This window comes from Crinia signifera, chromosome 19 (genome assembly GCF_055691185.1).
Source record: "Crinia signifera chromosome 19, ASM5569118v1, whole genome shotgun sequence".
In the NCBI taxonomy this organism is placed as follows: Eukaryota; Metazoa; Chordata; class Amphibia; order Anura; family Myobatrachidae; genus Crinia; species Crinia signifera.
The window spans coordinates 34,200,656-34,213,008 of NC_139226.1; the positions used below are offsets into that span (position 1 = coordinate 34,200,656).

Below are 12,353 nucleotides of genomic sequence, written 5' to 3' on the forward strand. Positions count from 1 at the left end.
AATGTCGACAGTAATTAGGTCGACATGAGTTTTTTCATGTTTTCTGTCCCGAATGTCGTCATAGCCGACATGGACACCGTGTAAGTGTTCCGCGTCCCCTCGCACTGCACGCACTGTGCTCGCCATTCTCCTGTCATTTCTATTCTCCCGCCATGCAATAGTGGATGGTAGGGTATGAAATACCGCTTGTCGACACAAGTCGGCTAAAAAAAACCATGAAAACTCATTTAGACATTTTGACGGTCAACCTTCCCATTGTTGACCTAATGTTTGTGTCGACTTAATGACCCTGCTGAACTTAGCCATGTCAATCTATTCCATGTGTTGACCTAAGCACTGTCGACCTTCAGTAGTCGACCTAATGTATGTGGACCTGCATAGGGTCGACCTAGTGACCATATTCCTAATAAAGAACAATATAGACAGACGATAGATAGATAAATACATGGGTTCCATACCCACCATGGCCCCAACTGTGTGGAGTTTGTATATTCTCCCAGTGCCTGAGTAGGTTTCCTCCCGGTACTCCGGTTTCCTTCCACAATTTAAAAAATATACTGGTAGGTTAATTGGCTCCCAACAAAATTAACCCTAGAATGTCTGTGTGCGTGTACATGTGGTAGGGAGTATAGATTGGACAGATGGAGCAGCTCCCGTCGGAGATACAATCAGCATCCGCCAGAGGATGAAAGGGGCCACGCGCATGAGACACCCCTGTGCCCCGTTCCGTCTGATCCCTTCTCCGCCCTCTGCAGATTCCCCGCAGCGTTACGCGTCCTCCCGACCTGTTCATACCCCCACTATCCACGTTGGCGTGGAGTTGATGTTACAAAGTGTGGCGAGCGCGGTGAGCCACCGAGCCGGAAGCGTGACGAGCGCAGCGTGCTCCGCGAGGGGACGCAGATTACTTCACATGTGTTCCATGTCCCCTCGCGGGGCTCGCTGTGCTTGCCACGCTTCGGGCTTGGTGGCTAGCAACACTTTATAAAATCAACTCCGCGCCGACGTGGATATTGGTGGTATGAACAGGTCGGGAGGATGCGTAACGCGTCCCCTCATGGGGTGCACTCAGGGCAGCCGAGAGGAATGCCGGGCCCCGGTAAAATTTTGGGGGCGTGGCCTAAGTGTGGAAGGTGTGGGTGCCTCCCGCACTTAGGCCACGGCCCCAAAATGTTTAGAGGAGGGTGAAAGAAAACTCTAAAAACTGTAATCTCAGCAGCAGCACACACCTACAGCATGTGCTGTGCTGACTGCAGGCTCAGCATGACCTCTCACGCTGTCAGTGAGACACTCATGCTGAGCCTGCCGTCAGCACAGCACATGCTGTAGGTGTGTGCTGCTGTTGCTACCCGGGAGGGATGGAGGGGGAAGGGAGGAGTCGGACCAGGGCCCCTGTGGGGCCCCTCCAGCAAGCCTGGGCCCGGGTAATTAGTACCCGCTCCCCCCCCCTCTCGGCTGCCCTGGGTGCACTGCGCTTGCCACGCTTCGGGCTGGCATGGATAGTGGGGGTTTGAAATTGGCTCCTTTATTGTGCATAGGACACACTTGCTCCCGCATACATCCCGTATGCATGAGGCGCACGTGCTAATAATTACTGAGACGCAGGAGCGTCTGAGATGCACTTGCATCTCTGACAGCCAGAGCGCCTCTCCGCCGGCGCCCGCATGATCCCCTCTCCGCCGGTGTCCGCCAGCGCAGGGGATCTGGCGGTTACCGGCCCTGTGTGAGAGGCACTCACTAGGCTTGGCATGGACACCGGGGACAGAGCCATGGACACCAGGGACAGAGCCGGGCTGTCGCGGAGTCACTACACTAACTACGCTAGGCAGCCGTTGGGCTGTCGCGGAGTCACTACACTAACTACGCTAGGCAGCCGTCGGACTACGCTGACATCGTAGCTTAGCCTACGGCTGCGTACGTATGCTTATTGGGCGCCCGGCTAATACACAAGTACCTAAATAAATAATTAAAAAACAAAACAGAATTTAAATATATCTACTATATGTATATTTTTTTTTGTTTCCCTAAACAACATGAACACAATATATTTAATAATCACTTTGCAAATAAACAGAATAACATAAATAAATGACATAAATAAATGACACAAGATGACATTTTTTTAAGCACAGTTCAACTTAACCCCCCCCCCCCATTGCGGTAAAGCCTCCAGCAGCAACACTGAAGGGGTTAATGCCCCCTCCTAACACCCGCATGGGACTAGTAAACAGTCACCTCCCATTCTGCATAGAAGGGACGGGCCTCCCCCAGCGATAGGCCGCTCTCCCGGGGGCCCCGCCCCGGCCTTTGCATGTCATTAGCATAGATTAGCGGCGGCAGGGCAGGTGCAGCAGAGGGAGGCAGAGAGGAGACGGCAGCAGCAGCAGCGGCAGCACTGGGGCGGCATTGCTACACCATGGCTACTGGACACACGCTACTACCGACCGGCTGCTTTGTCCTGGGGATCGCTCTGCTCAGCACTGCGGGCACAGGTAGGCTGGCACCGGTGTGGGCATTGCTGTGTCTGTGTTATCTATGGCATTGGTTGGGGAAGAGAACGGGGGGTGGGCGGGGGATTGATTGCAATGACTGATACATTGTACAGTGACACCTGCAAATCACTGGCTGGCAGAGTAGGGGTTAATGACATAGGCTGTGTTGTTCTGGTTGGTCCACACCTCTTGGCTCACCAGGTCGGGATGCTTGGCATTGTGGGGGTTGGCAGGTCATCCTGGCATGGAAGGAGTTAAGGAGGGTGGCATGCAGCACAGCGTGCACTGCGGAGGGCAATGCATGGATTTGGAGAGAAGGTATTTTTTTTTCTTGCTGCAGATTTTAAACAAAGAGATGTGTGTTTAAGGGGCAGAATCATTTGGTGAACGCTGTGCCCCCTCCTCCCTCCTCCTCCTTCTCCTTTTTTTTTTTTTTTGGTACCCATCCCCTCCAGCATGTGTCATTGATGGAAAGAGTTAATCCCTGGGGTACAGGACAAGTCAGTGCTAACCCACCCCCACAGGTCTGCCCTTGTCATCACTCGGCCCCCCCTCCCCAGTGCCAAGCCAGCGGGAGAGATTCCACCCCAATTGTCCGCATTGTCCATTCAGGGAGACTGGCAGTGGTACCCACTGTACTGCTGCACAGGGTCCTATCTCCATGGATGCTGCATGTTTGTGTCAGACTGCGCAGCAGATGCTTTCATACAAAATCTGACAATGGGGCAGAGATTTATAGCCAGGGACCTGACCTCTGACACCGGAGGGCATGTGTCCTGGTGGTATTGTGTACCCGAACATCAGCTGCTGTGGGACTACAAGTTCCAGCGTGATGCTGGGATTTGTAGTTCTACAGCGCAGGTTGGCGGCCACCTCTGGTGCACGCTGGAGATTGTGATGGGGGATTGACAGCTCGCTTTACCCATCTAAGCTGCTTGGTGCCATCTGCTGCGCACCTGACGCCTCCTGACTGGTAACTTGATGTCTGTATAGTTTTTTTGGAAGTAAAGGTCATTTACTTCTCAGCGTGTTCCTTTCCCGTCATTAGAGGGAGATATAGCGATGGGCTTTCCAACAATACCGCCTTTCAGGATGTGTCCCTGAATGCTGCCACTAATGCATAGCTTGTTAAATCCGGAGACATAATTGTCACTCTCTGTATGTGGTGTTAAATCAAGACTGCTTGATAGATGCACAGTATAGGGTGGTGGTGTATGTACAGTATGTTTTTGTATATCATATCATGGCATTGTGTACAACGCACAGTAATATCCTATCCCCAATGTTTCTTATTGCATCTAATAACCATTGCTTTTTCTCCCATTCTTATAAAACATATTGAGCCTTGGCACATGGGTGAAGACCTTGCATTAATCATTGGTAATATGATAAGCTGACCACATGAGGAAACTGAGAACGTGGCCTGTTTATGTCAGTGATCATTTGTCACATTAGTGGTTAAACAAGCTTGTGTTCTCCTCAGCACCCGCACGCTGGCAGGACAGTCTGAGCTGCTGCCATCCAGTACTCCAGGCAGGGGGCAGTGTGGTTAGTGAGGGAATGGGTGCACAATGTCCAGTATGCCAGGCAGGGGGCAGTGAGGTTAGTGAGGGAATGGGTGCGCAATGTCCAGGATGCCAGGCAGGGGGCAGTGTGATAAGTGAGGGAATGGGTGCGCAATGTACAGTACGCCAGGCAGGGGGCAGTGTGGTTAGTGAGGGAATGGGTGCACAATGTCCAGTACTCCAGGCAGGGGGCAGTGTGGTTAGTGAGGGAATGGGTGCGCAATGTCCAGTACGCCAGGCAGGGGGGCAGTGTGGTTAGTGAGGGAATGGGTGCACAATGTCCAGTACGCCAGGCAGGGGGGCAGTGTGGTTAGTGAGGGAATGGGTGCACAATGTCCAGTACTCCAGGCAGGGGGCAGTGTGGTTAGTGAGGGAATGGGTGCGCAATGTACAGTACGCCAGGCAGGGGGAAGTGCGGTTAGTGAGGGAATGGGTGCGCAATGTCCAGGATGCCAGGTAGGGGGCAGTGAGGTTAGTGAGGGAATGGGTGCACAATGTCCAGGATGCCAGGCAGGGGGCAGTGCGATAAGTGAGGGAATGGGTGTACAATGTCCAGTACGCCAGGCAGGGGGGCAGTGCGATAAGTGAGGGAATGGGTGTACAATGTCCAGTATGCCAGGCAGGGGGCAGTGGGGTTAGTGAGGGAATGGGTGCACAATGTCCAGTACGCAAGGCAGGGGGCAGTGCAGTTAGTGAGGGAATAGGTGCACAGTGTCATGTATGCCAGGTAGGTGTCAGTGCGGTTAGTGAGGGAATGGTTGCGCAATGTCCAGTACGCCAGGCAGAGGGCAGTGTGGTTAGTGAGGGAATGGGGACACAATGTCCAGGATGCCAGGCAGGGGGCAGTGCTGTTTGTGAGGGAATGGGTACACAATGTCCAGGATGCCAGGCAGAGGGCAGTGCTGTTGGTGAGGGAATGGGTGCACAATGTCCAGTATTTCAGGCAGGGGGCAGTGCGGTTAGTGAGGGAATGGGTGCACAATGTCCAGTATTTCAGGCAGGGGGCAGTGCGGTTAGTGTGGGAATGGGTGCACAATGTCCAGTATTTCAGGCAGGGGGCAGTGCGGTTAGTGAGGGAATGGGTGCACAATGTCCAGTATTTCAGGCAGGGGGCAGTGCGGTTAGTGTGGGAATGGGTGCCAGATAAGGGGCAGTGCTGTTGGTGAGGGAATGGGTGCACAATGTTCAGTATTTCAGGCAGGGGGCAGTGCGGTTAGTGAGGGAATGGGTGCCAGATAGGGGGCAGTGCTGTTGGTGAGGGAATGGGTGCACAATGTCCAGTATGCTGGACAGGAGGCAGTGTGGTTAGTAAGGGAATAGCTGCACAATGGGCAGTATTTCAGGCAGTGGGCAGTGCTGTTAGTGAGGGAATGGGTGCACAATGTCCAGTATTTCAGGCAGGGGGCAGTGCAGTTAGTGTGGGAATGGGTGCACAATGTCCAGTATTTCAGGCAGGGGGCAGTGCAGTTAGTGAGGGAATGGGTGCACAATGTCCAGTATTTCAGGCAGGGGGCAGTGCGGTTAGTGTGGGAATGGGTGCCAGATAAGGGGCAGTGCTGTTGGTGAGGGAATGGGTGCACAATGTCCAGTATTTCAGGCAGGGGCAGTGCGGTTAGTGAGGGAATGGGTGCCAGATAGGGGGCAGTGCTGTTGGTGAGGGAATGGGTGCACAATGTCCAGTATGCTGGACAGGAGGCAGTGTGGTTAGTAAGGGAATAGCTGCACAATGGCCAGTATTTCAGGCAGTGTAGTTAGTGAGGTGCTAGATTTGCATTGGCCAGTGCGGTTAATTAGTGGCTAGTTGCATGCTATCCAGTGCTCTATGCAGTGGACAGTGCTGTTAGTGATGGATGCATGCCAACCAGTGCCCCAAGCAGCAGGCAGTGTGGGTAATGAAGGTCTATGAACAATCTGTATCCAAGCAGGGGTCAGTGTGGTTGGTAATGGTTACATTCACATTATGTCTGATAGTATTACTCGATTACAACAGTGAGGTCATGGGTTCAATTCCCACTGTGGCCATAACTGTGGAGTTTGTACATTCTCCCCATGCTTCCGAGGGTTCACTGTGTACTCCGGTTTCCTCCGACAATCCCCCAAAATATACTGATCTGTTAATTGGCTCCCAACGATAATTAATCCCCACTGTAGCATATGGGTAACACGCAGGTGCGTGCGCATGCTTCCAGCTACAGTACGCTATGGCGCAATTATCATCCCACGATGCGTTCGCAACAATTTTAGCGGCCACAATTGTATTCTCTGTAAGGCGCTGTGGAGTATGTGTATGAAATTTAAATAACTGATAATAAATATGCCACATTTCAGTGTATATGGGGCTGTACAATATTGGGCAGTTAATCTATCAAGACTGACCTATAAAGTATAAAGCTGGAATCGTTGTAGTAATCGTATTCATGGCTATAAATATGGAACTTCTAACACATACAGTATATATCAATGATTCAGAGGCCCAGACTTAAGTTCACATACATAATCTCCATATGTTTAATATTGTATTACCTGACTATGATCTGTATATGCATCTGTAAGGGCCTATTCAGCTTACTCCAATTTAAAGGTTATTTTAATATATTCTTACCATTTTCATTATTTTATATTTTTATAGTCCTTTTTGTCATTTATACATCCTTTTTTTTTTTTTTATTACATGATATAATAGAAAGTAACATTTAATGTTTGTTACAGAAGGCCCCTCCCTCTTTATGTATTTGTTACAGAATATTCATTATTTAGTATTCACGTATGTGTACGTCTACCTGTGTTTTATTGGGGGAGACTTTAGTGCTTAGAGGAATTTTAGAGTATTCTGTGTATGATATAAGAATCAGAATCAGCTTTATTGGCCAGGTATACGTGCATATACTAGGAATTTGATTTGGATTGCTGTGCAACAGCCAGGGAGGGAACAGTTCAACCGTGACAGTACAGATATACATAACACATACAGGTGTACACTAGATGTGCCCTGGGGATTGTAGACGCAGGGAACATATATTCTCTGAGCTGTACAGCGCTTAGACAGCCAACATCGGCTTATGCTCCGCCTACTGTACGTTATAAGTTTCTTTGAAGTCACAGGGGACCTTTTTAAGTTACAAGGGGTGAAATTTAATAGGATGAGAGATTCAGAAAGTGAGAGATTTGATAAGAATTCTCCAGGTTTTTTTTTTTTTTTTTTTTTAAAGCGGCAATCATTTACACTGCAAAATGAAACTTATTTGCAGTGTAAATGATTGCCGCTTAAAAAAAAAAAAAAAACTGGAGTTCTTACCAAATCTCTCACTTTCTGATTCTCTCATCCTATTAAATTTCACCCATGGTGTCAGGACTTTTTGGTCAATAATATTAAAAATAATAATGTGTTCTTTATTCCTTTTTATAATTCCTTTAACTACTATTAAAGTTCTCTAATGATAGTATCAGAACACACTGTTTATATAACCTGTTAATAGTTTACACTTTATTGCCATTACTTGTGTACTAATTACTGTTTGTGCTGCGGATGAATAGACAACAAAGTTGGTCTTAATAAAACTTAAAAAAAATTATGTTTGCTACATGATTCTAACAGGTGCTCATAGCAACCAATCAGAATTTGTCTGTCTAAAATGCATTTGAAAAACGATAGACCAAATCTGATTGGTTTAATTTTTAGAAGCTGTAGTAAATTTACCCACTAGAGCAGGGATGGGGGAACCTTCGGCCCTTCAACTGTTGTTGAACTACATATCCCAGCATGCCCTGCTACAGTTTTGCTATTTGGCCATACTAAAACTGTTGCAGGGCATGCTGGGATGTGTAGTTAAACAACAGCTGGAGGGCCAAAGGTTCCCCATCCCTGCACTAGAGTATGGTTGCTATGGACAACTACTCTACTTTGCTTATTAGAATTTCCTGGTCGGATAACATTGAACTTTTAAGGGCCAGGTGTATCAAGCTTCAAAAATTGATAAAGTGGAGAGTCCACTTTATCAACCATCCAATCAGCTCCTACCTGTCATGTGACAGGCTGGGTTTGAAAAATTACAGGTAGGAGCTGATTGGCTGGCTTTTAATCACTCTACATTTTTTCACTTTCTGAAGCTTGATATATCTGGCACTTAATGAAGAATCTTTTTTGGTTGTTGAATGATTTTGGTGCATGCCCCAATTCCGTGCACCCAGAGTAGCCGGCTTCTATTATGTAGCTGGGTGCCTCTTCCTACATGATGTTTTCAGGGTATGTAAACACCAATCTGGTTAAACCTGCAAATCTTTTAGCCTAGATGAACTGGGCGTGCCATACGTCGCACTAATAGTTTTGACATGCCTGCACTTTAGTCACATGTCCAGAGAAAGCCCGGAGGGTGTGAGGTGAAAGGGTAGGGCGTTTGTATAATAGAGGGAAAGAACGTCTTCCATTTTCAGATTAAAAATGTGACGTGTTTCAAAAGTTTGCGTGCGCACCTTCGCCTGGTACCTTTATATAAAAGGAATGTAAAAACACAACAACATTGCAGACAGCGTCGGCTATTCCCACTACCGCTCTCGTTAGCTCGCTGTCATCGCCTGTGAGGACTCTCTGACAGGTTAAACACAAGTTGGTTCAACTTCTGCAGAGCTGCCCAGAACACGTCAATTTGTAAACAAATCTAGCATGCCACAGGGAAGAACACGCCTGCCTTAACGTGTCAAATATATATGTAGAAAGAAATCAGGGGTGCTTCAGCCTGCCGGTCTAAAAAGGAAAAAAAAAGTATTAATAATCCAGCAGGTTACAGTAGGTGTGCAGATGGCTGCAGGGGGTCAGTGACACAACACAAATACTTTTGTGTGATATGAGTGACAGGGTTGGACATGTGAGACATACAGTCCTTATGCATTCCATTGTTATTCATTATACAAGGCAGAGGGCCAGATGTATCAAGCGTCCAATCATCTTCCACCTGTCATTTTTCAAACCCAGCCTGTAACATGGCGCTGTTAATGTGTGGAGATTGATAGTTTAGATGTCTCAGCATGGGATACAGTCATTCGTTCAACCCCATTTAGGTCGGCATACATTGGGTTGACAGGGTTTGGGTCGACATCTGAAATAGGTGGACCTAGCTAAGGTCGACAGGGTTGGAAGGTCAACACAAGCATTAGGTCAACGTGAGTTTTTCACTTTTTTTTGTTTTTGTTTTTTGAACCAACAGGTGGTATTTCATGCCCTACCATCCACTACAGCAGGGGTGGCCAACCTGTGGCTCTAGAGCCGCATGCGGCTCTCCCCCTGTTAAAGTGCGGCTCCTGCTGCCCGCCGCCCACCGTCTGTCCCCGTCCCCATCACCCGCTGCCGGTTCCTCGAATCCCTTGTCCTTCTGAGGGGAGGAGAGCGCGCATCGCTTATCTCTCCTACCCCTCACTGTGCATCCTCGTGACTGGGTCATCCGCCAATCAGAGCTCGCGGGCCGGCAGCCAATCAGAAGCCGGCCCGCGAGCTTTGATTGGTGGACGGCCCAGTCACAGGGAAGTGAGGGGGGAAGGAGATGCGCGGTGTGCTGTGCTCTTCTCCCCTTGGTGACATGACAGGACTGCAGGGGGACACCAGACTGTCCTCGCCACGCCCGGCAGCAGCAGCAACAACGGTGAGTGCTGCTGCTGGGAAATTAGCACTGTGGGGGCATAGCAGTTTGTGGCACTGTGGGGGCATAGCAGATTGTGGCACTGTGGGGGCATAGCAGATTGTGGCACTGTGGGGGCATAGAAGCTTTTTGGCACTGTGGGGGCATACCAGCTTTTTGGCACTGTGGGGGCATAGCAGTTTGTGGCACCGTGGGGCATACCCAGCACCGTGGGGGGCATACCTGGCACCGTGGGAGCATATGTGTATCAGGCACTATTGGGGGCATATGTATATATGGCACTGCACTATTGGAGGCATATGTGTATCACACCCACCCAAGGGGCCCAAATAGACCATGCCCCTTTTTTGGCATGCGCGTCAAAGGCGCGCGCATGTTGTTGGCTCTTTAGCTTGACTACAGATATTTTTCGGCTCTTTACCTCTGACCGGTTGGCCACCCCTGCACTACAGCATGGTGGGCAAATAAATAGTGTTCCCGAAGCATTGAGCAACGTGAGCCAAGCGAGAGGACACGGCACACTTTAGCCCATGTCGACATTCAGGACAAAAAAAAGCGGTACTTATGAGTTATCTGGGCGCCCGATTTTTTGATTGTATGCCTTAAGTTAAGGCATACAATTAGATGCGATGCGATGCGATATCGCATCGCATCGCATGCGACCATCGGATGCGATGACCTGATTTTTCCATAGGAATCAATGTTAAAATGGACTGAGTCCATTTTAACATGGAATTCAATGGGAAAAAGAGGTCCTTTTCATACCCCTACTATCCAAGTGGGCATGGAGTTGGATATAAACCTGTGGCGAGCGTAGCGAGGCGAGCGGACGGTATTCTATGTCCCCTCGCGGGGCTCGCTACGCTCGCCACGCTTCGGGCTCGGTGGCTCGCTACGCTCGCCACAGATTTATATCCAACTCCATGCCCACTTGGATAGTAGGGGTATGAAAAGGACCCCTTTTTCCCATTGAATTCCATGTTAAAATGGACTCAGTCCATTTTAACATTGATTCCTATGGAAAAATCGGGGCATCGCATCGCATCGCATCCGATGGTCGCATGCGATGCGATGCGATGTGCCCGATCCGACCCGATTTAGAAATCGGGCGCCCGGATAACTCATATGTACCAAAAAAGCTTGTGAAAAACTCATGTCGACCTTGCTTTTGTCGACCTAATGCTTGTGTTCACCTTCCAACATGGTCCACCTTAGCCATGTCAACATATTTCAGGTGTGATCTAAGCCCTGTCGACCCAATGCATGTTGAACTAAATTCGGTCGACACAATGACCCTCAGCATGTCTGCAAAAGATCATTTTTGTTGAGTGGTCACTGGTGATACTTCACCACATAGGTGAGGAGTTACCCAAACTATGGCCCTCCAGCTGTTGTTAAACTAAAAGTCCCATCATGCCTTGCCACAGTTTTGCTATAACTGAATGCTAAAACTATGGCAAGGCATGCTGGGATGTGTAGTTTCAAAACAGCTGGAGGGCCAAAGTTTGGACCTGCCTTAGTTACATTACAGTATAGTATCTCTTATGGTGCCCACACACGCACCGATTTCAGTGCTATGCGTTTTTGGCTGTACAATGGTTCTTTACAATTTTTCTGCCAGAATTAAGCATGACCCGATGTGATGGTTATTTTGCTGTCTGCGATGCGATGCTGTGCGATTTAAGCACATTTTTTCACTGGCTTTTTCTGACCTTTATTTTGTTCGAGTTCACATGTTTCAAACCTGCAATAAAGTTGTTGATACCAATTTGTATGTAATTATTTCCAAAAAAAAAAAAAAAACCATCGTATAGCATCGGCTCGTATGCCTGTATAATGCTGAGCCCGATGCTATGCGATAATGTCCTAAAAAGTACCTGCTGCACATACTTTTTTGGACATCTAAAATCGGCCCCCGGGAACGCGCATAGCACAGCATCGCGTCGCACGCGCCGCGCTAATACAACACGATAATCGTACGCGCGATGCGTTTTGTACTTTAAAAGTACAAAACGCATTCTTAAATCGATGCGTGTGTGGGCTGCATTACTAACTGCTTTGGGGCTCATCTACATTTGGATATGTCATTTTAAAAGATTCCTTTCAGATGTAGCAGTACACAGCCACGCTTCTAGGTGCCACGTTTACAATCTCTTTTTACAATCTATCTATATATGGAATTAGACACGCCCTATGGCTGGAGCATGACACGCCCCCTCAGTGGGGCGCTGTGCACAATTCTACTACCAACTATAATCTCCCGGAAACTAGTTTTTAAAAGTAGGCAAGTATGGTTAAGGGATCTATTGTGGAGAATTGCCTGTGGTTACTCTGGCCGGTGGAATCTGAGCGTCACCTATGGTGTGGTGGCTCAGTGTAGTGTTATGTCACGTGACACCATCGTTTGGACACTAGTGTATACCCAACTTATGCTTTGATTCATCTCTGAGAAGTGGACCAATCAGCATCTACCTAGCATTGTATAGAATGTGCTTAATAAATGCAAACCCCAAGCTTATTGGTTGCTGTGGGCAAGGTTTCCTCTGTTTTCATTGCTTGATAAATCTGTCCAATGGTCCATTAAACTAAAAGTAGCATATAAATCCCCAAGATATATATTCATTTACAGTGTCCTGTGTCTACATTCCCTTTTTATGTTTCCAGTG

The 12,353-nt window shown here is 48.4% G+C and overlaps 1 protein-coding gene across 1 annotated transcript in view; it reads left to right on the top strand.

Annotated features, from left to right (window-relative positions):
* The first annotated feature begins 2,332 nt into the window (after positions 1 to 2,332).
* The window catches only part of CADM4 (cell adhesion molecule 4), a 249,148-nt gene continuing 239,127 nt past the window's right edge, over positions 2,333 to 12,353 (top strand). The window contains exon 1 of the mRNA XM_083162340.1: positions 2,333 to 2,492. Within this exon, the coding sequence (XP_083018466.1) occupies positions 2,417 to 2,492 (76 nt within the window). The 5' untranslated portion in view covers positions 2,333 to 2,416. The remainder of the gene's footprint in view (positions 2,493 to 12,353) is intronic.